The 26,477-nt window shown below is 38.1% G+C and overlaps 1 protein-coding gene, 1 non-coding gene and 1 pseudogene across 13 annotated transcripts in view; 2 read left to right on the top strand and 1 right to left on the bottom strand.

Moving 5' to 3' along the window:
- Positions 1-26,477, top strand: part of RALGAPA1 (Ral GTPase activating protein catalytic alpha subunit 1) — a 278,210-nt gene that overhangs the window by 12,042 nt on the left and 239,691 nt on the right. For all 12 annotated transcript variants that reach the window (XM_025392196.1, XM_025392200.1, XM_025392190.1 and 9 more), the window contains exons 2-3: positions 21,809-21,919; positions 22,516-22,565. In XM_025392196.1, the coding sequence (XP_025247981.1) occupies positions 21,809-21,919; positions 22,516-22,565 (161 nt within the window). The remainder of the gene's footprint in view (positions 1-21,808; positions 21,920-22,515; positions 22,566-26,477) is intronic.
- Positions 6,327-6,945, bottom strand: LOC112629113 (annotated as a pseudogene).
- LOC112629616 lies at positions 10,189-10,292 on the top strand. Its single transcript, XR_003120703.1, has one exon. It is a non-coding gene; the product is annotated as a small nucleolar RNA U13 (small nucleolar RNA).

Below are 26,477 nucleotides of genomic sequence, written 5' to 3'. Positions count from 1 at the left end.
CGCCCTTGGCTTCTTTTTTAAAGATACTTTTGGGAGGCCGAGGTGGGTGGATCACGAGGTCAGGAGATCGAGACCATCCTGGCTAACACGGTGAAACCCCATCTCTAGTAAAGATACACAAAATTAGCCGAGTGTGGTGGCAGGTGCCTGTAGTCCTAGCTACTCGGGGGGCTCAGGCAGGAGTATTGCTTGAACCCGGGAGGCAGAGGTTGCAGAGAGCCAAGGTCTGAGATCACGCCACTGCACTCCAGCCTAGGCGACAGAGCGAGACTCCATCTCAAAAAAAAAAAGATACTTTTGTTCTCTTTAGAATTCTAGGTTGATGGCTTTTTTCCCTTTGTTCTTTAAAGATTTTACTCCGCTGTCTTCTCGTTTGTATTGTTTCTGATAAGAAGTCTGCTATTATCTGTATCTTACTTTTTATGGAAGATGTCATTTTCTTTTCTGGGTGCTTTTAAGACCTCTTCATCACTGATAGACTTGGAAAAATTTTGGTCATTATTTTTCACTTCTTTCTCCCCCTTTATGTTTAGAACTCTATTTACTACCATATTAGGGAATATTAATATTAGATTATTAAGAAGTATTATTGGTATATTGGAAAGTCTCATAGTTTACTGATTTTTTTTCATGTTTTGGATTTTTTTCCTCTGTGTGTTTCATCTTGGATAGTTTCTATTGCTATGTCTTCAAGTTCACTAATCTTTTCTTCTGCCTTTCTGTCTAGTTGATTTTTTATCTCAGAAATTGTAGTTTTTATCTAGTTCATCTTGGGCCTTGCTTTATATCATCTATATGTCTTCTTAACTTTTTGAACATATTGAATACAGTTAAAATAATATACTTCTCTACTAATTGTGACATCTCTTTCAATTCTAGAATTTCAGTTTATTATCCTCCTTCCTTATCCTGGTTTGTTTTCCTGATTCTTTGTGTACCTGGTAACTTTTGGCTATCTGATATTCTGAATTTTACTTTCTTATATTTTGGACCCACCCAGCAAATCATAAAAGCAATATATTTTGGGTATTTTTCTATTTCTATAAATTCTTTTTTTGTTTCGTTTTGTTTTTGGAGATAGGATCTCAGTCTGTCACGACCTCCTGGGCTCAAACGATCCTCCTACCTCAGTCTCCTGAGTAGCTGGGGACTACAGGTGTGTGCCACCACACCCAGCTAATTTTTTTTTTTTTTGTAGAGAAATAGGGTTTTGCCATGTTGCCCAGGCTGGCCTCAAGCTCCTGGGCTCAAGTGATCTGCCCACCTCGGCCTCCCAAAGCGCTGGGATTACAGGTGTGAGCCACCGTGTGCGGTGGCTATAAATTCTTGAGCTTTTTTCCGGGATACAGTTAAGTTATTTGAAAACAGTTTTATTATTTTGGGTCTTGCTTTTATGATTTGTTGGGTGGGTCCGTTTTGGGTTAATTATTGTCTAGTGTAAGGCAATACCTTCCTCAGTATTTGACCCAATGCCCCACAAATTATGAGATTTTATTTTTATAGTCCAGCTTTTGGGAACAAGCACTGTTCCCAGTCCTGTGTGAGCACCTGGTACTGCTCCCTCCAATACTTCAGCATGGTTCTTCTGTCTTGAGTAGTTTCCTCATAAGTATACTATCATCATACTTAAAGGGGACTCTCTATAGTCTCCTGGATTCTCTCTGTGTGTAGCTGTCTCCTCCTTGGTGCTGTGTTCTGTGAACTCTGATTGCCTTGGTCTTCCTGGGTGCTCGGCTTCACTTTCTTAATTCATGGAATTTGCTGTGTCCACCTGGATTTGCTTTCCTCTCGCCTTGACTTAGAAGCTGTCCTAAGGCAGTAAGCTGGAGTGGTCATAGGGCATACCTTGTTTGTTTGCTGTCTTTCAGGAATCACTTTCCTCACCTGATGTCTATACATGCTGAAACAATTAAAATAACACACACGGAAAAAGCAACAGTTTTCAAGACACTGGACATCAGTTGCTGATAATAAGAGGTTCTCTTAAATAAAGGAGACTGAACATTGGCTTTATACCAAACAACTTTGTCCCCATTTTTTACTTTTTTATATTTGGAGAAGGAATTTGTTGTCATAAATTGATTAGTGAAAAATGTTTGTCTTTCTCTAAGCTTAAATGTATTTATGGGTTCACAAAGAAATATCTTTTTGAGTAAAATATCTTTACTTAGAAAGTATTCAGTAGGTATAAATGGTAATACATAAATATAAATTGTATATGTTTATTAAATAAATGACTTAAAAATAGTGTGGATTGGCTGGGTGTGGTGGCTCATGCCTGTAATCCCAGCACTTTGGGAGGCTGAGGTGGGCAGATCACGAGGTCAGGAGATCGAAACCATCCTGGCTAATACGGTGAAACCCCTTCTCTACTAAAAATACAAAAAAATTAGCCGGGCATGGTGGCGGGCGCCTGTAGTTCCAGCTACTCGGGAGGCTGAGGCAGGAGAATCCGGGAGGCGGAGCTTGCAGTGAGCCCACATGGCGCCACTGCACTCCAGCCTGGGTAATAGAGTGAGACTCTGTCTCAAAACAAAACAAAAAAAAACAAACAAAAAAAATAGTATGGATTATCAGATTTGGCTGAAAATCTAAGAATGTGTGAACTGTAACCTGCCTATAAAAATAAACCAACTAACTATATGTGTGTGTGTGTGCACACATATATTCAGATATATATAAAATAAATTTATATAGAGATGGGGATTTCCCTGTGTTGCTCTGGCTGGTCTTGAACTCCTGAGCTCAAGTTATCTGACCGCCTCGACCTCCCAAAGTGCTGGGATTATAGGCGTGAGCCACTGTGCCCAGTCAAACTTGATTATTTTTAAAGAGTTTGATGTATAGTGTTAGTAAGTAATCCTGTATGCATGACATTAGATGCTTTAACATTCTTTAATTTGTATATAATGTAATATATGTTCTTTAATTTGAATCTGTCTGATTTGAAAAATGAATTTGACCTCATTGAACTACTTTATGTATTTATGAAGAATTGATTTACTTTGCAGATTATTGACATAAACAGTGTTACTGATTGACCTTAATAGAACAAGCTTTTTCAAATATTGTAAATTGTCATTGTATTAACATTTTATTTATTAAGGATTTTATTGCATCTGAAGGATTGTACGTGGCTTATAGGATTGAATAAAATGTGGAATAGAACAATTAATGATAAAACAAGCAACAACTGAATAGCCATCACTTAAAGGAAACATCAGTTTTCAGAGATGAGCTGATTACAGCAATAAGGCATTGAATTTGGTTCTTAGATTTCCTGGTACCTAGGGTGGAAAGAGAAATGTGTTGGGTTACAAGCTTTCAGTATCTTAGAAAAGAAAGCATCCATTTGTTGTTATTGTTTTTGGTTAAAACTTTTTTTAATTCTAAATTTATTCACTGTGTGTGTATGTGTGTGTGTGTGTGTGTGTGTGAGATCTAATGTCTCTTCTCACTGAAGGGTACACATCATAGAACTAGACCTTGGAGAAAATAGCAGAATAGGTGATTAATACGTCTACTTTAATAAATGGCATCACCATCCTCTCGTCATAGGTTACTAAGACAAGAAACTTTAATCTTTAACAATGTGGTAGAAAAAGATAAATAATTTATGTTGAGACTCCAGCTGGAGTTTGAAATGTCTGTGGGGCAACTTCACATCTCCCAGCCCACTCCTGTTCTTTTCTGGCTTTATAATAATATTTGAATCTGTTCCTTTTTTCTCTGTTCTTCCATCATTTCTTTAGTTTAAATTTTTATTGTTTCTTGCTTGAACTTTTGCAGCAACTTACTAGTTGATCTCTCTATGCAGGTCTTTTTTTTTCTTTCTTCTTGAATCTCTTACATGGTCCTGTCACAATCTGTCTTCTTTTCTTTTCTTTTCTTTTGTTTTCTTTTCCTTTCTTTTCTTTTGTTTTCTTTCTTTCTTTCTTTTTTTTTTTTTTTGAGACAGGGTCTCACTCTGTTGCCCAGGCTGGAGTGCAGGGGCATGGACTCACTGCAACCTCTACTTCCCAGGTTCAAGCGATTCTCATGTCTCAGCCTCCTGAGTAGCTGGGATTACAGGCATGCACCGCCATGCCCTGCTGGCTTTTGTATTTTTAATAGAGATGGGGTTTCACCATGTTGGCCAGGCTGGTTTTGAACTCTGCGCCTCAAGCAATCCACCCTCCCTGGCCTCCCCAAGTGCTAGAATTGCAGGTGTGAGCCACCATACCCAACCAGGTCCTATAGCAATCTTTCTAAAGCACATTAAGAGCATGTCACTAGCCGGGCATGGTGGTTCACACCTATGATCCCAGTACTTTGAGAGGCCAAGGTGGGTGGATCACTTGACGTCAGGAGTTTGAGACCAGCCTGGCCAACATGGTGAAAGCACGTCTCTACTTAAAATACAAAAAATAGCTGGGTGTGGTGGCAGGCACCTGTAATCCCAGCTACCTGGGAGACTGAGGCAGGAGAATCTCTTGAACCCAGGAAGTAGAGGTTGCAGTGAGCCGAAATCGTGCCACTGTACTCCAGTCTGAGCAACAGATCAAGACTCTTTAAAAAAAAACCAAAAGAACACGTCACTAACTGCTCTAAAACTCTCCATGGCTTCACGTTGCCTACGTAATACAGTACAAAATCCTTGGCCAGTATTTAAGACAATCTATTATCTGATCCTAGCCTACCTTTTCAGCTAAGTGTTGAAGTACTTGAATTATATAAAAAACAAAGCAGCATAATAACATTCTTCAAGATGTTTCTTATAGAAATGATTTTTAGGTGACACTGTTGCAAATGCGTACTTCTTTTTTTTTTGAGACGGAGCCTCGCTCTGTTGCCCAGGCTGGAGTGCAGTGGCATGATATAGGCTCACTGCAAGCTCCACCTCCTGGGTTCACGCCATTCTCCTGCCTCAGCCTTCCGAGTAGCTGGGACTACAGGTACCCTCCACCACGCCCGGCTAATATTTTGTATTTTTAGTAGAGACGGGGTTTCACCGTGTTAGCCAGGATGGTCTCAATCTCCTTACCTTGTGATCTGCCCATCTCGGCCTCCCAAAGTGTTGGGATTACAGGTGTGAGCCACCGCGCCCGGCCCATACTTTTTTTTTTTTTTTTTTGAGACGGAATTTTGCTCTTGTCTCCCAGGCTAGAGTGCAATAGCACGACCTCAGCTCACTGCAACCTCCGCCTCCCAGGTTCAAGCGATTCTCCTGCCTCTGCCTCCCGAGTAGCTGGGATTACAGGCCCCTGTAGCTGGGATTACAGGCCCCTGCCACCAATGCTCGGCTAATTTTTTTGTATTTTTAGTGGAGACAGGGTTTTGCCATGTTGGCCAGTCTGGTCTTGAACTTTTGACTTAAGGTGATCCACCCACCTCGGCCTCCCAAAGTGCTGGGATTATACTTTTTTAATGTAAATACTTTGCATGTTAAGTTGAAAGACATATGTTGCATATGCCCTTATCTGAATTCTAATTCTCCTCTGAAGATGCAGATCCCCTTGTATCCCTACTCTAATAAGTGATGGATTCTCCTATGCCTGAAGAAGTCAGACTTCCTACTATTGTAATATTGCTACTGTTATGCCTCTGTTGCTACTATTATACTTCAGCACCCATCTGAAAATTCATCTTGCTTTGGGGTGCATGCGTCTTGAGCACACCATCTTTCAAACTTTGTCACTGCTCTTATTTCTCAACCTCCTGGGTCACTTCATTAAGTTTATCAAGGACTTTGATACCTGGCTTATCATCTTAAGACTGCTTCACCTCTTGCTACCATTTTAAGGTCTTTTAATAGGTAATGAAACTGCTCTTTTAACTTCTCATGTTCACTGTATTTGATACACTTACATAACCACGCTACTATTCCATTTAAGCAATTACCCTTTTGCACACTTCTGTTACAAAAGTTTAACAAAAAGTTTCATATGAAAATGTACATGACCTGATTTTTACATCATAATAAAATTGGCCCTTTGGAGAGGGGACTTGAATTTCTCTGCTGAACAACCATTATTTATACTTGTTCCAAGGTTTCTTTTTTTTCTTTTTCTTTTTTCTTTTTTTTTTTTTTTTTTTAGACAGTGTCATCTTGTTGCCTAGGCTGGAGTGCAGTGGCATGATCTGGGCTCACTGCAACCTCTGCCTCCCCAGTTCAAGCAGTTCCCCCAATGCAGCCTCCTGAGTAGCTGGGATTACAGGCGCCCACTACCATGCCTGGCTAATTGTTGTAGTTTTAATAAAGATGGGGTTTCACCATGTTGGCCAGGCTGGTCTCGAACTCCCGACCTCAAGTAATCCGCCCTCCTCGGCCTCCCAAAGTGCTGAGATTAAAGGCGTGAACCACCGCGCTTGGCCTGTTCCAAGGTTTCTGACACTCTGGTACTATTTCCTCATATTACCACCATTCCAGTATCATTGTTGCCCACTAGTTGCCATCTCCACATCTCTCTTGAGATTAATAAAGGGGTCAGATCCCCACAATATTCTTTGGACATGTCTGCCACAGTTTAACTTCAATTCTAACTTCTTTTTTTTGTTTTTGTTTTTTGTTTATTTTTTGAGACAAATCTCACTCATCACTGCTGGAGTGCAGTGGTGAGATCTCGGCTCACTGCAACCTCTGCCTCCTGGGTTCAAGCTATTCTTGTGCCTCAGCCTCTGGAGTAGCTGGGACCACAGGCGCATGCCACCATGCCAGCTAATTTGTGTATTTTTAGTAGAGACAGGGTTTATCATGTTGGCCAGGCTGATCTCAAACTCCAGCTTCAAGTGATCCACCTCCTTGGCCTCCCAAAGTGCTCAGATTACAGGCATGAGCCATTGCACCCGGTCAATTCTAGCTTCTTGTCTATACATTTTTTTCAACTCGGGAGGGTGAGCTTTGCTCGTGTTGACTACTTCATGGGCCCAGAGCTGCTGTGAAATGTAATTTGTGGCTTCACCCATGCTCCTGTGATAGCCCTGGTGTTTTGTGTTTGACCAGACTTTTCTTATGTAACCAAATCACCAAATCCTACCTTTAATGTTGATATTTTCTGGTGTTCTGTCCTCCAGCTCTCTTTTGTTCTCTTTATATCAGTGGTCCCCAAACTTTTTGACACCAGGGACCAGTTTCATAGAAGACCGTCTTTCTACAGACAGTAGGGGTGAGGAATGGTTTCGGGATAAAACTGTTCCACCTCAGAAGATCATCAGGCATTAGTTTTTATTGGTTTTTTTGTTTTTTTCGTTTTTTTTTTTGAGACAGGGTCTTGCTCTGTCACCCAGGCTGTAGTGCAGTGGGACGATCTTGGCTCACTGCAACCTACACCCTCTGGGTTCAAGTAATTCTCCTGCCTCAGCCTCCCTAGTAGCTGGGGCAACAGGCGTGTGCCACCACCCTTGACTCTTTTTGTATTTTTAGTAGAAATGGAATTTCACCATGTTGCCCAGGGTGTTGTGGTCTTGAACTCCTGACCTCAAGTGATCCACCCACCTTGGCCTCCCAAAGTGCTGGGATTATAGTTCTGAGCCACTACCAATCAGGCATTAGATTCTTATAAGGAGGGTGCGTTCTAGATCCTTTACATGTACAGTCTGTGATGCCTGTCCCATAGCTAATGATATTTATGATACCAGATGCCACTGCCTTCCCATCACCCTTATATCTGAAAGCTTCTACTCTTCTTTAAAATCTCAGGGCAGAATCTATAGATAGCCTCTATGAAGTCTTCCCTATCATGTGGGTATGGGAGCTTTTTGTACACTATGCATCTTTCCCTCTAGTAATTTGATTTTTTTTATTACAACATATTTATTTATTTACATGTCTTTCTGAGGGCAGATGTGTGTCTTCATGTTCATATTCCTAGACTTAGCATAGTGCCTGGCATAATCAGTGTTCAGTAAATATTATTTAGTTCATGATGAATATATTAGGTTGGAGGGGAGCAAAATTGCTGTTTTGTGAGCAACTCGTGAGCAAGCAACTGACAGTGGTAGAAAAGACATGTAAAGTCAGCATTCCTTGGGTTGTCTTAAGTATCGGTGCAAAGAAATGTGGTTCATAAACTAATGTCCATAATGTAATATAGAAAAACAAACAAATATATAAAACAGGACTTTAACTGAAAAATATTTATGACATTATGGCAGAGGTTATAAGATAATCTTCCTTGTTAAAAACTTTAGACAAATTAAAACAGAGTTTAATTGAACAAAGAATTTGTGAATTGGGCAGCTTCTCCAACCCTCACTATGTTGCCCAGGCTGGTCTTGAACTCCTGGCCTCAAGTAATCCTCCTGCCTTAGCCTCCTAAAGCACTAGGATTACAGGCATGAACCACTGTTTTTAAATAAAACTTTTGATCTTCGGTTTAACTGTATATAAAATAAAAATAATAATACCTCAAATATGAATGAAAAAATGAATTTGAACCACAGTTTACAGAAAAAGTTCAAACATCATTTGACTTTTCATAGGAACCTTAAGGAAATAAAATTGAATCAGGGATGTTGTGACTTGCTTAACGTTAAGAAGTAAAATTTGTTCTTAAAAAAACAAATTGAGGGCCGGGCGCGGTGGCTCACGCCTGTAATCCCAGCACTTTGGGAGGCCGAGGCGGGCGGATCACAAGGTCAGGAGATCGAGACCACGGTGAAACCCCGTCTCAACTAAAAATACAAAAAATTAGCCGGGCGCGGTCGCCGGCGCCTGTAGTCCCAGCTAGTCAGGAGGCTGAGGCGGGAGAATGGCGTGATCCCGGGAGGCAGAGCTTGTAGTGAGCCGAGATCGCACCACTGCACTCCAGCCAGGGGGACAGAGCAAGACTCCGTCTCAAAAAAAAAAAAGAAAAAAAACCAAATTGAGTACCAGATACAGTGGCTCAAACCTGTAATCCCAGCACTTTGGGAGGCTGAGGCAAGCAAATCACGAGGTCAGGAGTTTGAGACCAGGCTGGCCAACATGATGAAATCCCATTTCTACTAAAAATACAAAAAATTAGCTGGGCGTGGTGGTGGATGCCTGTAATCTCAGCTACCGAGGAGGCTGAGACAGGAGAATTGCTTGAATCCAGAAGGCTGAAGTTGCATTGAGCTGATATCGCACCACTGCACTCCAGCCCGGGCAACAGTGTGAGACTCCATCTCAAAAATAAATAAAATAAAATAAAATAAAATACTGAGTAGAAATCCCTGAATGATCTTGATGTGGTTTAAATTCTATACTTCTGTCTCAGTCTTTATTAGAAATGGGTAAATTAGGGTCTGGGTGCAGTGACTCACACTTGTAATCCCAGCACTCTGGGAGGCCAAGGCAGGAGGATTGCTTGAGCCCAGGAGTTTGAGACCAGCCTGGGAGACATAATGAGACCCCCATCTCTACAACTTTTTTTTTTAATTGGCTGGGCGTGGTGACTTGTACCTGTTGTCCCAGCTACTTGGGAGACTGAGGCAGGAGAATCACGAGCCCAGGAGGTCAAGGCTGCAGCAAGACCCTGTCTCAAAAAAAAAAAAAAAAAAGAAAAGAAAAAAAGAAATGGGCAAATTAGAAAATTATTTAAGCTATGTGTTAGAAAACAAAGGAAAATTAAATGAATGAAAGGAAACAAAATTTCTTGTTGATATTTATTTCAAAAAATGCAAGGAAGTCACCTAGCAACGATTACTCTTTCCTTTTCCACCCAAACCTAAAATAGAATAACTAGGATAAGAGGTGTGTTTGTGTTACCAAAAATTTGTTATTTTTATATGTGAATTCTTTTAAGTTGGTAGCTTCAAGGTTCCCAGTCGTCTTCCCTTTTCCATCAATTGTTCTTAGGGATAAGCTACTTACTGTAAATACGCCATTTCTTATGAAATGTGTTTAATAAAAATAATTACCCGTTCTTGCTTGTCTCTTGTTCCTTGAAATGTGAAAATGATGGATCTGATCTGATCTCTATCTGATCTGATCTTCACAGATAGTTTGAGAACCATTTGAATGAATAGATACAGTACTTTGCTAAATTTTGGGTAACTGCAAAGGAGTAAAAGAGTTAATGGTATCGTAAAAGAGAATCATGTCAAATATGAAACATGTTATGAGTATAAAAGAGAAGAATCATATCTAAATGAGTGGCTCAGAGAAAGCTTCATGGGGCAGTGACATTTGATCTGTGCCTTGGAAGATGATGATTAGAATTTCAATAGATAGAAGTGAAGGAAGAGAGCCTTTTGTAGTTCATAAGCGTGATGATTGGGTTTTCACACTCATATATGAGATGTACCTCCCACAAACCTTTTTATGATGTTGGCACATTACCCATCTGATACGATTTTTTTTAAAAAAAGACATGAAGGAAAAGCAGTTACGATAAGAGCACAGACATGAATGCAGGCAAGTGGAAGGCAGTGGTCCTTCTAGCTTTTAAAAATGAAGATATTAGACCTCAACCTTAAAATTTGGATTTAATAGTAAGGTAAATAGAAAAGAACTAGTGTTTGTGAGAGATACTGTGGAGAGATACTTTATGGATTAGGTAACCAGATTTTTTTTTTTTAAACAGAGTGCTGGAATGCAGTGGTGTGATCTCGGCTCACTGCAACCTCCACCTCCCGGGTTCATGCCGTTCTCCTGCCTCAACCTCCCAAGTAGCTGGGACTACAGGCGCCCGCCAGCACGCCTGGCTAACTTTTTGTATTTTTTAGTAGAGACGGGGTTAGCCAGGATGGTCTCAATCTCCTGACCTCGTGACCTTGTGATCCGCCCACCTCAGCCTCCCAAAGTGGTGTGATTACAGGCCAGAGCCACTGTGCCCGGCTGGTAAACAGATTTTAATCAAGATTTCAGAAATGGAGATGATGCCACTTCTCTGACTGTATCACTCTACTTTTTAAAACCCTGTTTTACTGGCAAATTCATAACAGGAACATATTTCTTTATTTCTTACCTCCAGCACCACTATCAAGTCTGTTCAGCCTACACACTGAAACTGTAGCGCCGGGCGCGGTGGCTCACGCCTGTAATCCCAGCACTTTGGGAGGCCGAGGCGGGCGGATCACAAGGTCAGGAGATCGAGACCACGGTGAAACCCTGTCTCTACTAAAAATACAAAAAATTAGCCGGGCGCGGTGGCGGGTGCCTGTAGTCCCCGCTACTCAGGAGGCTGAGGCAGGAGAATGGCGTGAACCCGGTAGGCGGAGCTTGCAGTGAGCCGAGATCGCACCACTGCACTCCAGCCTGGGCGACAGAGCCAGACTCCGTCTCAAAAAAAAAAGAAAAAGAAACTCTGTATCATTCCTTCTCTTATGTTTTTTTTCTTTGTGAGACAAGATCTCACTCTGTCACCCAGGTTGGAGTGCAGTGGCACAATCTCAGCTCACTACAACCTCTGCCTCCCAGGCTCAAGCAATTCTCCCACCTCAGCCTCCCGAGTAGCTGGAACCACAGTTGTGCACTACCACGCCCAGCTAATTTTTTGTATTTTTTTGTTGAGATGGTCTCAAACTCTTGAGCGAGCACAAGTGATCCACCCACCTCAGCCTCCCAAAGTGCTGGGATTGCAGGCATGAGCCACTGCGCCTGGCCCATTCCTTCTTCCCATAGTCAATACTATTACTCAAAATGTAGTCCACAAACTGGTACTAGTTTACTGACTGTTATTACAGGTCTGCAACAGCTTAATTATGGAAATTGAGTATGTTGAGAAGGTCATCTCAGTGGGTCATCTCAGTTTGACAGTACTGTGATATCCAAGCACGTGATTAGTGGACTTGCCTTATGAAATGGGGTGTAGATCAATCCTGGTGCTTTTCACCTTATTTTCTAGTAATACATTTATCGTAAAGCGTTGGTCTGTGACAAATTGGAATTTAAAAACAAAAACAAAAACACTCATCCTTCACTCGCAGTTCGAGAACATGAGCTATACAGTGCATTTAGAATTAACTTCCTCTGCTTTTATCCTCTGTTGTTTCAAAGTATATTTTCTCTTCCCAGTGTAACAGGATTTTTCTTATTCAGTGTAATACATTTCCCAGTATATAAAACCTCTTTTTACTTCTCTATTATTTAAAGTATTTGCATTGTGCAAAAACTTAATGTTTACAAAATGTCTGCCTATATTTGTTTTAGCCACTTTAGATTTTAAATTTCCAGATACCATATGTTTAATTATTTTCAGTATCCAAAAGAATGTCTTTGAGTGTTAGGGAAATGATTTAATGAATCAGGAAATTATCTGTTTTGGACATGTAGAACTAGATACAGAATATTGGCAGTACTGTTTTATTTTTTATTTATTTATTTATTTACTTGTAGAGATAGGGTCTGGCTATATTGCCAGGCTGATCTCAAATCCCTGGCCTCAAGCTATCCTCCCACTTCAGCCTCCCAAAGTGTTGAGATTATGGGTGTGAACCACCATGCATGACCAGTAGTACTGTATTTTGATTACTCTCCTATTATCAGACTACTCAATTTTAAAAATGACATTATTTTGTATTCTATAATAATGGTATACTAATAGCTAGCTAGTCTTCAACTGCGTAAATGTGAAGGTAATGCATTTGCTTGCAACAAATATCAGTAACTTGATGATATAACAATGTGTAATATCTAGACATAGGGGGAAAAAATTGATTTTCTCAGTCTAATCTCCATGAGCTCTTCTGCTCCTTTTTATGTTAATTCTTTTCAAACTGCCCAAGAAGGTAAAGCTCTCAGATTCACTTAGCGAGGTAGGGTCTGGCAGATCTCACAAATTAGGATGTCAAGGGGTTGAATATTAGATGAGCTAAAAGGAATAGATCGACAAAAAAGGAAAAGAAACGAAGTCATACCTTTTAGCAGTCACACCCCATTTCTCTTTACTTCCTGCCCGCACCAGCCATTAGATACTTTCCATCTCTATGGTTGACTCCTCTGCATGTTTCATATAAATAAAATAAGAAGTATATGGCCTTTTGTGTCTGGCTTCTTTCACTTAGCATAATGTTTTCAAAGTCCATCACATTGTAGCATATACTACTACTTCGTGCTTTGTACGGCTAGATAATATTCATTGTATGGATTATACCATATTTTGTCTGTCCATTCATCAATTGATGGACATTTGGGTTATTTCCACTGTTTGACCATTATGAATAATAATGTTCTGAACATTTTTGTGGGCATACATTTTCTTTCTTTTTCTTTTTTTGATAGAGATGAGACACTTTTGCCATGTTGCCCAGCCTGAGCTTATGTTTTCAATTCTTGGGTATATAATGTTCCAGGAATGGAATTGCTGGGTCATATGATAACTCTATATTTAACTTTTTAGGGACCTGCCACACTGTTTTCCAGAGTGGCATTATCATTTATATTCCTACCAGCAACGTACAAAGATTCAAATTTCCCCATATTGCCAACACTTGGTATTGTTTGTCTTTCTGATTATAGCTATCATAGTGGGTTGGAAGTAGTATCTCATTGTGGTTTTGCTTTGCATTTCCCTGATGGCTAATGATTTTTTCATGAGCTTACTGGCTATTCATATATCTTCTTAGGAGAAATATATATTCAAATCCTTTGATCATTAAAAAAATTTTTTTACAATTGTATTATAAGAATTATTTCTATATTCTGGATACTAATGTTTTAAAATCAGGTATATAATTGGCAAATATTTTCTTGCATTCTGTAGGTTATTTTCTCATTTTCTTAATAATGTCCTCTGAAGCAAAAAGGTTTTGAATTTTGATGAAGTCAAATTTATTTTTTCTTTTGTTGCTTGTGCATTTAGTGTCATATCTAAGAAAGAACTGACTGATTCAAGGTCATGTTTTATTCTGAGTTTTATAATTTTAGTTTTTACATTTAGGTTTTTGGTTTTTGATCCATTTTGAGTTAATTTTTCAAGTATAGTCTTCATTCTTTTCGACCATCTGTTGAAAAGACTTTTGAAGGGTACTGAACAACTCAATGAGGAAAAAAAATCAACCATTTGTTAAAAATACTTTTTTTTTTTCCTCATTGAGTTGTTTGGTACCCTTGTCGATGATCAATTGATCATCAGTGTAAGGATTTATTTCTGAACTCTCATTGTTCTATTCATCTATATGTCTATCCTTATCCCAGTACCATACTCTGTTGATTAGTGTAGCTTTGTAGTAAGTTTTGAAATGAGAAAATGTCAGTTCTCCAGCATTGTTCGTGGTAGCTCATGCCTGTAATCTCAGGACTTTGGAAGTAGAGGTGAGAGGGTCACTTGAGTCCAGGAGTTTGAGACCAGCCTGGGCAACATGTGGCAACGCCTGTCTCTACAAAAAATTTTAAAAATGAGCCAGGTATGATGTCATACACTTGTAGTCCCAGTGATTCAGGAGGCTGAGGTGGGAAGATTGCTTGAGTCCGGGAGGTTGAGGCTGCAGTGAGCTGTGACTGCGCCACTGCGTTCCAGCCTAGGTAACAGAGTGAGACTACATTTAAAAAAAAAAAAAAAGACTATTTTGACTATTCTGGGTCACTTGCATTTTCTTTTGAATTTTAGGATTAACTTGTCAGTTTTTGCAAAAAACTATGTTAGGATTTTGGTAAAGAGTGCATTAAGGCTGGGTGCGGTAGCTCACACCTGTAATCCCAGCACTTTGGGAGGCCATGGTGGGCGGATCACCTGAGGTTAGGAGTTCAAGACCAGCCTGGCCAACCTCGTCTCTACTAAAAATACAGAAATTAGCTGGGTGTGGTGGCAAATGCATGTAATTGCAGCTACTCAGGAGGCTGAGGCAGGAGAATCTCTTGAACCTGGAAGGCAGAGGTTGCAGTGAGCTGAGATCCTGCCACTGCACTCCAGCCTGAGCAACAGAATGATACTCTGTCTCAAAAAAAGAAAAAATAGAAAAAAAAAAAAAGAGTACATTGAATCTTTAGGTATATTTGGGGGCTGTTGCTATCTTAACAGCATTCAGTCTTAAACACAGAGAATGTCTCCATTTGTTTTAGTCTTTTTTTTTTAGTAATGTTTTGTAAGTTTCCAGTATACAAGTCTTGTACTTCTTTTGTTAAATTTAAGTATTTTATTCTTTTTCATACTATTGTAAATGGAATTGTTTGCTTAATTTCACTTTTGTGTTGTTCATTGCCAGTGTATAGAAATACAGTTGATTTTTCTTATTGATCTTGTATTCTGCAACCTAGTTGAGCTTGTTTGTCAGTATGATAGGATTTTTTGGTGCATTCCTTAGGATTTTCGATATCCAAGATCATGTCATTTATGAGTAGAGATAGTAATGCTTTGGACTTTACAATGTGTATGGCTTCTATTTCTGTTTCATGTGTAACTGTCTTGGCTAGAATTTATAGTATAATATTAAAAGTAACAAAAAGACATCCTTGTCTTGTTCATGCTTTTAGGGGTAAAGCTTTCAATCTTTTATCACTAAGTGTGATGTTACTTGTGACCTTTTCATAGATACCCTTTATCAGGTTAAGAAATACTGTTCTTTTCCTAGCTTTTTGAGTATCTTCAGGATGAAATGATGTTGGGTTTTGTCAGATGTTTTTTCTGTGTCTATTGAAACTATCATGTGAGTTTTGACCTTTATGTTAACATAAGGTGTTACAGTGATTGATTTTTGTATATTGAACCAACCTTGCCTTCTAGGATGAATGTCACTTAGTCATAGTGTGAATGTGTATGTGTGTGTGTGTATGCATATATATATATATAGCGCTAGATTCAGTTTTCTAGTATTTTGTCGAGGATTTTTACATTCATATTCATAGAGGATATTGGTCTGTATTTTTCTTGTAATGTTTTTGTCTGATCTTGGTATGAGAGTATTGACCTCATAGAATGAGCAGGAAGTATAGTCTATTTTTTGGAAGAGTTGATAGGATTCACCCATAAGCCATTTGAGTCCAAGCTTTTCTTTGAAGTAGTTTTTTTCCCCCTCACTAATTCAATCTTCTCATTCATTGAAGGTTGTTTTAGCATTTCTATGTCTTCTTGAATCAGTTTTGGTGGTTTGTGGCTTTCTAGTAATTTGTTCATTTCATATAGGCTGTCTGATTTGCTAGCATACTTATAGTTGCTTATAGTATTCTCTTGATTTTTATTTCTGTAGGGTTGGTAGTAATGTGTTATATTCCAGTCCAGATTAGTGATTTGAATCTTATGTCTTTCTCATTTTGGACAGTCTAGCTAACAGTTTGTCAAGTTTGTTGAGTTTTTCAAAGAACCAATTTTTGTTTCAATGATTTTTTTTTGTTTTTTTTTTGTTTTTTTTTTTTTTTTTGGTCTCCATTTATGTCCTTTCTAATCTTTATTTCGTTCTTTGTGCTTTAGGATTAGTTTGCTCCTTATTTTTGTATGTATGTATGACCACACCTGGCTATTTTTAATTTCTTTGTAGAGATGGAGTCTCACTATGTTGCCCTGGCTGGTCTTGAACTGCCGGGCTCAATTGAGACTCCTGCCTCGGCCTCCCAAAGGGTTGGGATTATAGGCATGAACCAACGTGCCCAGCCAATGTTCTTACTTCCTAAGGTGGAACATTAGGTTGATTTTCAGATTTCTTTTTCATATAGCAATTTAAAGCTATAGATTTTTCTGTAAGCACTGCATTAGCTGGATGCCATAAGTTTTGGTATGTTGTATTTTCATTTACATTCATCTCAAAGATTTTCTAACTTCTCCTGTGATTTTTCTTTGACCAATTGGTTATTTAGTTGGATATTGCTAAATTTCCACATATTTGTGAGTTTTCTTAATTTCCTTGTGTTATTGATTTCTAATTTCATTCCACTGTGGTCAGATAACATACTTTGTCTTCAGTCCTTTTAAGTTACTGAAGTTTATTTTATAGCCTTACATATGATCTATTTTGGATAGTATAGATGTGCATTTGAAAAGACTGTGTATTCCTTTGTTGTTGGATGGGCATTCAATAGATGTCTGTTAGATCTGGTTGCATTATAGTATTGTTTAGGTCTTCTATTTTCACTTCTGTCTTTTCTATTCATTATTGAAAGTAGAGTGTTGACTCTTAAAACCATCATTGAATTGTCTGTATATTCCTTCAATTCTGTCAGTTTCTGCTTTGGGGTTGGGAGTTCTGTTGTTAAGTGCATGTATGTTCACAATTGTTATATCTTCTTAAAATATTAACCCTTTAACCATTACAAAATGTCCTTCTTCCCTAGTAATTTTTTTTTTTTTTTTTTTTTTGAGACAGAGTCTAGCTCTGTTACCCAGGCTGGAGTGCAGTGGTGCCATCTTGACTCAATGCAACCTCTGCCTCCCGGGTTCAAGTGATTCTTCTGATTCAGCCTCCCGGGTAGCTGGAACTACAGGCGCCCACCACCACGCCCAGCTAATTTTTGTATTTTTAGTAGAGATGGGGTTTTACCGTGTTGGCCAGTATGGTCTCAATCTCTTAACCTCGTGATCCGCCCACCTCGGGATCCGCCCACCTCGGCCTCCTACAGTCCTGGAATTATAGGCATGAGCCACTGCGCCCAGCCTAATTTTGATCATTTTCATTAGCATTAGAAAGTACATAATTTGGCCGGGCGCTGTGGCTCAAGCCTGTAATCCCAGCACTGTGGGAGGCCGAGGCGGGCGGATCACGAGGTCAGGAGATCCAGACCATCCTGGCTAACACGGTGAAACCCCGTCTCTACTGAAAATAGAAAACATTAGCTGGGCGTGATGGCGGGCGCCTGTAGTCCCAGCTACTCTGGGGGCTGAGGCAGGAGAATGGCGTGAACCCAGGAGGCGGAGCTTGCAGTGAGCCGAGATTGTGCCACTGCACTCCAGCCTGGGCGACAGAGCGAGACTCCGTCTCAAGGAAAAAAAAAAAAGAAAGTACATAATTTCCAGACTTTGTTAGCATGCCTTATGGGAAGGAAATCGAGAGACAATATTTTGGCTCCTAATATGTTGCAAAATCTTGAGTTGATTCATGTTTGCTTTTGTTGTGTTTTTTTCTGGTTTGCTTTGTTATTGTTCCCATTTTCTTTTTTCTCCTAGAACATTGTGTTTTTGAAACATTAATTTTAGGAAATTTAGAGGTAATTATAGCAGCGTATTTCTTTCTTTATTATCATTATTATTATTGTTATTTTTAGTGACAAGGTCTCCCCCTCTGTTGCCTAGACTGTAGTGCATTGGCTCAATCATAGCACACTGCAACTTAGCTTAAATTCCTAGGCTCAAGGAATTCCCCCACCTTAGTATCCAGAGTTGCTGGGACTATAGGTACATGCCACCATACTTGGCTGATTTTTTAGTTTTGTAGAAATGGGGTCTCAATGTGTTGCCCAGGCTGGTCTCAAACTCCTGGCCTCCAACTCTCCCACTTCAGCCTCCTAAAGTACTGGGATTACAGATGTCAACCACCTTGCTCAGCCCAAGCCTGTTTTATTCTAATTTCATAATTCTTTAAACTATTCTGTGGGAAAACTAGAACACCTCTCCTCTTTATTTCAGTTGTATGTCTTTTTATTTTGATATTTGATAAAATATATTTAACTAGTGTTTGATGACTATTATTCTTATAGGCAGATAACAGGTAAATATTTAGTATTCTTTTTTTTACAGATGTGTTACATTGGAGGCTGAATAGACCTAGGGTTCTTGTTGTTTAAATCCTGACTCTGCTTATGAACTAAGTTTCTTAGACTCTCTGTACCTAAATTTTCTCATCTGTAAAATGGAGATAATAATGGTACTAATTTTGTAGTATTGCTATGTAGATTATAGGAATTAGTTTCTGTAAAGTGCTGAGAATAGTGCGCATTGTTTAGAAAACATTCACTTTGTGTTAAGCATTATTATTTTGTCTAGTTCTGTGAAAAGTCACATAGGTAGTAAGTGTTACAAACAGGAGTGAAATCTGGGTATTATAATTCCAGTCAAGATGAGTCTGTGCTATTTTCCTGTCAGTAGGTTATGCAGTCTTTTCCAAGGTAAAAATTTCCATATTGTATGAACTGACTATAATAAAGTAAAAATAATTAATTTTGTTAGTAATAAAACACATTTGAGTACGTATTGTTTGCTCGGCATTGTGCCAATTTTTAGAAATCCTGAGGTAGACACAGTTTCTATTCTAAAGATGCTAGACTAGTCCTGGAAGAAAGACAATAAGACAGTTGAAACATTGTTCTTTCCATAAAAGATAAATGTACAGAATCCAAGGGAATAGAGAGAAAAGGCATCTATCCCTTTCCTTGTGGAATGGCAGAACAAAAAAACAGTCTTGGAAAATCACATAGATAAAACATCACTAAAGAGTTACTATGCCAGGTGTTGTGACTCACACCTGTAATCCCCAACACTTTGAGACCAAGACAGGAGACCAGCCTGGGCAACATAACAAGACCCCATCTCTACAAAAGTTAGCTAGGTGTGGTGGGGAGGTACCTAGGTCCCAGGTACTTTTGGAGGCTGAGGTGGGAGGATTGCTTGAACTCAGGATGAGGCTGCAGTGAGTTGTAATCATGCCACTGCACTCTAGCCTGAGTGACAGAGTGAGACCCTGTCCCCTCCAAAAAATTATAATGAATATTCATAGGATATGATAATGAAAGAGTTTAAAGTACTCTCTGTATGTTGTTACTATTTCACATTATTTTGAAATCTTCTGTTGAGCCTTAGTGCATTCTAAGAAATTAATTGATGTTTACCTTTAACTTGAGTTTATTTACAATGAATATTTCTTTATTTCCTTTCAAAAATCTTTTATTTTTTCAGTTGCCTTTTAAAATTATATTTTGAGGCTGGACGCGGTGGCTCACGCCTGTAATCGCAGCACTTTGGGAGACTGAGGTGGGCAGATCACTTGAAATCAGGCTGGCCAACATTGTGAAACCCCGTCTCTGCTGAAAATATACAAATTAGCCGGGTGTGGTAGTGGGCACCTGTAATCCCAGCTACTCGGGAGTCTGGACAGGAGAATCGCTTGAACCCTGGAGATGGAGGTTGCAGTTAGCCAAGATTGTACCACTTCACTACAGCCTGGGCCGCAGAGCAAGACACCATCTTAAAAAAATAAAACAGAAACAAAAAATTCTATTTTGTATTGTAAGAGAAGTAATGTGCTTTTTATAAACAGTTTAGAATAGTAGGAAGTATATAAAGTAGAATTTCTCCACTCTTTTTCACTAATGTTCTCACTTACCCTGAAAATGAACTAAGCAACAATAAAACTAGTCATGCTCCCTAGAGGTAATGCTGCCTAGTTGTTTGGTATCTTCTATGCATAAATACATATACATATACATAAGTACATGGAAGCATATCTCAAGTCTACTTGTTTATTTTTATTAAAATGTTCTAAGCTTTAGCCAAAGTGAATTTTTTTTCTGGATACTATCATAGCTCACGTTTTTCTTTCTTTTTTTCATTAATAAGTTTTTATTGGTAGCACTTAAAAATGATTTGTTAACAAAATATATTATTACAATTAATTTCCCCATGTCATTTTATTTCTTAAAATGTGATTGCAAGGAAATTTAAAATCACATATGTAGCTAATATTTGTGGCTTGCATTATATTTCTAGGAGACAGTACTGATTTAGACAGATTGCTGGTTCTGCATTTGCTAATCTCTTCCAAGAAGGACCCAGAAACTACAGTTCTCCAGTCTGGATCTCAGAGATTATGAGAGAACCAGGCCACTTTGACTTTTTTTTTTTTTAAAGCTTCATAGTAAATTATTTTTTATTTTCTAAAATTATACTTTAAGTTCTAGCATATGTATGTATAACACGCAGGTTTGTTACGTATGTATACATGCATACCTCACGTTTTTCTTCTTACTCCATGTATTTTTTATGCCTTGAATGTCCTTCCCATTCAACTCCACCACTTTATGTCTAGTGTTCTTCCTGTCCTTAAAAGTCTTTTCAGATATTATGTACTCTGTCAGGCCTTTTTTCTTTCCCCACCTTTGTGTTTTATTGAGCTTTGAAAGTACTTTTGTGTTTCTAAATTGCCATATACTTTGACATCTCACTTTTAGTACTAACACTTTCTACTGTTCATACAATTATTCGTTTAATTTTGCATGCTCTGCTCTTACTGACAGTTTCTTTAGAGCAGTACTGTCTGTGTTTAAGCTTTTTAATCCCTAAATACTTATTTACAAAGCCTATTGTTGGGTACCTATTTACTGAATAAATAGTTTCAGACATTATAAATTATTCTTTTTTTTTTTTTTCCCTGAGGTGGATTCTCACTCTGTCTCCCAGGCTAGAATGCAATGGTATGATCTTGGCTCACTGTAGCCTCTGCCTCCTGGGTTCAAGTGATTCTCATGCCTCAGCCTCCCAAGTAGCTGAGATTACAGGCGCACGCCAACACACCCAGCTGATTTTTGTATTTTTAGTAGAGATGAGGTTTCACCGTGTTGGCCAGGCTTGTCTCAAACTCCTGACCTCAGGTATCTGCCCGCCTCGGCCTCCCAAAGTGTTGGGATTACAGGCGTGAGCCACTGTGCCTGACCTTCAGATATCATAAATTATTATTCTGATTTTAAACTGTCTTGGAGAGAACGTTAGGAAAGCTGTAGCTATGAATTGCAAATAGAACTTAACTTTTTTTTTTTTTGTATGATTAATTATTTTGGATAAGTTTTTCTGAGCCATTGTTTTCTTGATCAGTTTTTAAAATTAAAACTAACATCTGCAAGGACTAAAGTTTTAAGAATGAGGATATAGACATAGAAATACATATTGTAAATAATAGAATAGAATTTTAGGAGCAGTTCTTTGACTTTGAAGGAAACTTGTCGGTGAATATTTGCTAAACTTGATTTAACATACATATAAATAATCAGTAAATTGTTTTTATTTTTCAGAGAATGCAGAATCTATTGATCTTAAACAGTTTTTCGACCAACATTTTTCACATATATACTATGTGTTCTTTGAAAATTTTGTGACTATTGAAGCTAGTCTTAAACAGAAAGGTAAGATACTAACATGTATCTTGGCTTATGTTAATATTTCTAATAATTGTCATAAACATAACTTAAAGACTCTTGGACATATTGTTTCATTTATTTTTGTCAGACAGCTTTTTGCTTTCCCTCTCACACTATTGTCATAGGGCTAGTGACCTGTGTTTGAAAGACAACTAATGTGTTAGCATTACTATCCTTTTTACTTTACAATGGCTTTGAAGATTTACTTTTTCACTGGTCAGGTTGATTTGTTCCCTCATTCTGCCTTCTTTGGTTCTGCCCTAGGAGCATGTGACATGTTTGAGCGGTCGTTTTCATATTTTCATTTTCAGAGCTTATTTGAAGTGCTTTGTAATATGTCATGATTTGTTTCTAGACATAAATATGTAGAACCTAAATTTAATTACAGTACTCAATAGAGTAAAGAGAGTGACTATGATACTGTCTTCACAATGAATGGAGTATGCTTTAAACATTTTACTAGATAATTGCTGGGGAAAAAAAAAACCTTCATTCTTGAAATATTTTAAGTTCATTAAGTGATTGTTAACAATGAGGGCAAAATGATATGTTTTAAATGTTTTCTTATAAAAATGTTTTAGGTCACAAGTCTCAAAGAGAGGAATTGGATGCTATACTTTTTATTTTTGAGGTAAGTGCTTCTGAATCTAACTTTTCCCTTTTTCAGAAATAATTTTTGGAACATACAAGGGGATATATTTAAATTATAAAACATGTAATGAAACACTGTGAATTCGCCAGACTTTCTAAGAACTAAATCTAAGTTTTTAAAATATGCCTGACTGAATCCTATACTTTTTAAGGTACAATGTATTACTTTTTGGTGCAGATATAATTATGTTTTTATACATTTGACACCACAAAATTGGTATGATATTCAATGTGTTTGCAAACATTGAAACTTTTAATTTGTCAGAGGTTTAGTGAAATGGAAAACTTGTTTTTGTTTGAACTCCAAAACATTCTTACCTAAGAAGGTATATTACTGTAGCTTTTGTGTACCTAAGGGACTTATTGTTTTGGTTCACTGCTTTTCATTGCAAACTTGTTTAAAATAGTCTTAAATATTTTAAAAATTGTCATTTTACATTAGATTGGAGATGGGGCAAGTCTATAAATAAAAGTCAGGAAACATAGCTCATAGGTAAATGAACAAAATTTTGATGCTCTGCTAATTTTTTAAAAAAATATTTATCACACTCTTAAAAATTAAGACCCTTTCACCCCCCTTTTAAAATAACTCCTTGCTCTTTATTCTCTTTCAAAGTAAACAGATAAACAGTCATAGTATTCTGATCTTCACTGAGAATTTCGAGACCTGTAGAAAGCCAGGAGTAGTGACTCGAGATGCTTAGAAAATAATTCAGAAATTAGTTTCTGAAGATGGAGCTATTCTGTCTGGTGTTAATTAAAGATAATTCACTCTTGGCTGTGTGTGGTGGTTCAGAGTAATCCCTGCACTTTGGGAGGCTGAGGCAGGAGGATCATTTGAGCTCAGGAGTTAGAGACCAGCCTGGGCAGCACAGCAAGACAGTCTCTACTAAAAATCAAAAAAGTTAGCCAGGCATGTTGGTGGCAGGTGGTTGTAGTGGTAGTGACTCAGGAGGCTGAGGTGGGAGGATCCCTTGAACCCAGGAGGTTGAAACTGTAGTGAGCCGTGATTGTGCCACTGCACTCTTGGTCAAGAGAGTGAGACCCTGTCTCAAAAATAATAAGAATTCACTCTTTAGTATTTTGATATAATTTAGAAGAATTTGAATAACATCATTTACATGTCTCTTAGCCGTTGATTTAGTTAGAGGGGGGAATAAAAAGAATTTTTTCAAGAGTTCCCAACAGCAGTAACACTGATGTTAGTATCTGTTCTGCAGTTAATTTTCATTAGTCTTGACCCCTGAGGAATTTGATTATATTACTTCCTGAAGTGTTTGCATGAACTGTTCACAAGGGGAATATTGAAACATACATGCTTTGAGAAAGAGTAAAAATATCCACAGAGAAAGCAAGCTAATGATTCCTGGAAAGTATTCCTTCAAATGTTCATGCTTGCCTTAAATTCAGGAAACTGAGATGATTGCTTAGTTAATAGAAGTCCTTTTGGAGTATTTCTTATGTGTAAAAATAACTATTTTTCTATATGTAATATATACTGATTATTTTTTATTCTTTACATAGAAATGTTTGTCTTTAATGGATCACTAAATTTTGCTAGAAAAAATATCTGAGATACCAGGTTTTCATCTTTTGAAAAAATCATTTAATTTTTGTGCTGACGTTCTTCTATTTATAGTAAGGGACCTCTACCTTTAGAAACTAAGGATGAAAAAGAAATCATAAATAAAGTGATTTCCTTTTTCTGGAACAAAAAGCATGATTATGTAATGTTAATAATATTATGGTAGAGGATTTATATTCTGTGCAGTTTAGGGCACATGTAATCTCTTTAACTTTTTATTTACCATATAAAAAGATATAAGGGGCTAAATCTAAAGTATAATTATTAGTCATAATTTAGAAATGCTTTTGAATAGTTCACAAATTTGTCTTTTCAACTTTTCTATAATTTTATATCTTTCTATACAAAAATAAATATAATTATGCAGTTGTTGGCCAGCTGTGGGAGACATAGGGAGGACAAAGGTAAAAGAGTTTATGTGTCTCGTGTGGGACCAGCATTTATCTGTGTAGAACTTTAAAATTTCTGTATCATCCTTTCATGTGGAGTTTACTAAAGGAGATGATATCAAAGAGAAGACAAGGAAGTATAAAATATGCATGTCATCCTTTGATCAGTATATTATCAAGGTAGAGGTTTTGGAAATAGGTGAATTGAATTTGGAACCTCTGTTCTTTCACTTTCTAACTTTGTAACCTAAGTGCACTACTTAACCCATTTCTTCATTTGTTGAATGAGATAAACAAACCCTCCTTTTGAATGATTGCAAGGATTAATGCAAGGTATATTAATTAATATATCATTATATAATAAAGTGCCTAGTGTTTGACCCTTATGAGCATTCATTTAATGGTGTTCTTAATAATAGTAAGAACAGCAATAACAACAAACACACAAAAATGTCACTCAGCAAGTGGATGAGTATTGAGAGCACTGTTTAGTAGTAAGGTAGCTCTTGATCGAGAATAATCCACACAGGTATAATATTAAGGGAAATAAAAGGCAGAGTTTTGAACATATTTGTGTAAAGATTTTATTACTAATTAATGGAAACCTATATATGTTAGCTTAACTATAGGGCTCCTAAAATTGTAAATCCTGCTCTCTGTCCGGGTGCAGTGGCTCACACTTGTAATCCCAGCACTTTTGGAGGCCAAGGCAGGAGGATTGCTTGAGGCCAGAAGCTTGGGCACAGCCTGGACAACATAGTGATACTCCATCTCCACAAAAATAATTAAAAAAAAAAATTGAGCCGGGCATGGTGGCACACACCTGTAGTGCTGTTTGGGAGGCCGAGATGAGTGAATCGCTTGAACCCATGAATTTGAGGCTACGGTGAATTATGATCACACCACTGCACTGCAGCCAGGGTGACAGGGTGAAACCCCCACCTCTTAAAAAAAAATTTGCTCTCCGCCGGGTGCGGTGGCTCAAGCCTGTAATCCCAGCACTTTGGGAGGCCGAGACGGGCGGATTACAAGGTTAGGAGATCAAGACCATCCTGGCTAACACGGTGAAACCCCATCTCTACTAAAAAAATACCAAAAACTAGCCGGGCGAGGTGGCGGGCGCCTGTAGTCCCAGCTACTCAGGAGGCTGAGGCAGGAGAATGGCGTGAACCCGGGAGGCGGAGCTTGCAGTGAGCTGAGATCCGGCCACTGCACTCCAGCCCGGGCGACAGAGCGAGACTCGGTCTCAAAAAAAAAAAAAAATTTGCTCTCATACCTATATCCATTATAGCATCTAAGTACCTTTAGTTTCACATGATTAACTCAGTATAAATATTTGATGGGGTTCTTATGAAATCAAAATATTTGCTCTAGGATTATCAAAACAGGAGAAAGAACCATTAGAAGAAAGAGAAAATGTCACAAATATTAACATCTGGAAGAATTGAAACTCATCATGATATCCACAATATAGAAATTCTAAGAATTGCTAGACATAGGGGCACATGCCTGTATTCCCACCTCGTTGGGAGGCTGAGGCAGGAGGATCGCTTGAGTCTGGGAGTTCAAGGCTATGGTGCACTACAGTCATGCTTCTGAATAGCCAGTGCACTCCAGCCTGTGCAACATAGCAAGACTCAGTCTCTAAAGGGGGAAAAAAAGAAAATCTAGAAATAGTAAATAAGTATTTTAAATATATTAGAATTAGCGTTTAATCATTAGGAAAACATACACCTTCTATATTATTGTAAAAGATGTATTTTGTTAATTTCTTGTTCCAAGTACTGGTTAGTATTGCTTATTGTTTTTGGAGGTTTTCAAATAGTGATCAACATGCCAGTGCTAAAATAATGTCAATACTATCAGATTAGCTTAGGTACTATTTTGTCGTTTTTTGTTTGTTTTATTTTGTTTAGAG

Source organism: Theropithecus gelada, chromosome 7b, assembly GCF_003255815.1.
Source record: "Theropithecus gelada isolate Dixy chromosome 7b, Tgel_1.0, whole genome shotgun sequence".
NCBI classification, from domain to species: domain Eukaryota; kingdom Metazoa; phylum Chordata; class Mammalia; order Primates; family Cercopithecidae; genus Theropithecus; species Theropithecus gelada.
The sequence above is the reverse complement of the archived record's forward strand: the minus strand, read 5'-3'. Positions and strand labels throughout refer to the sequence as shown.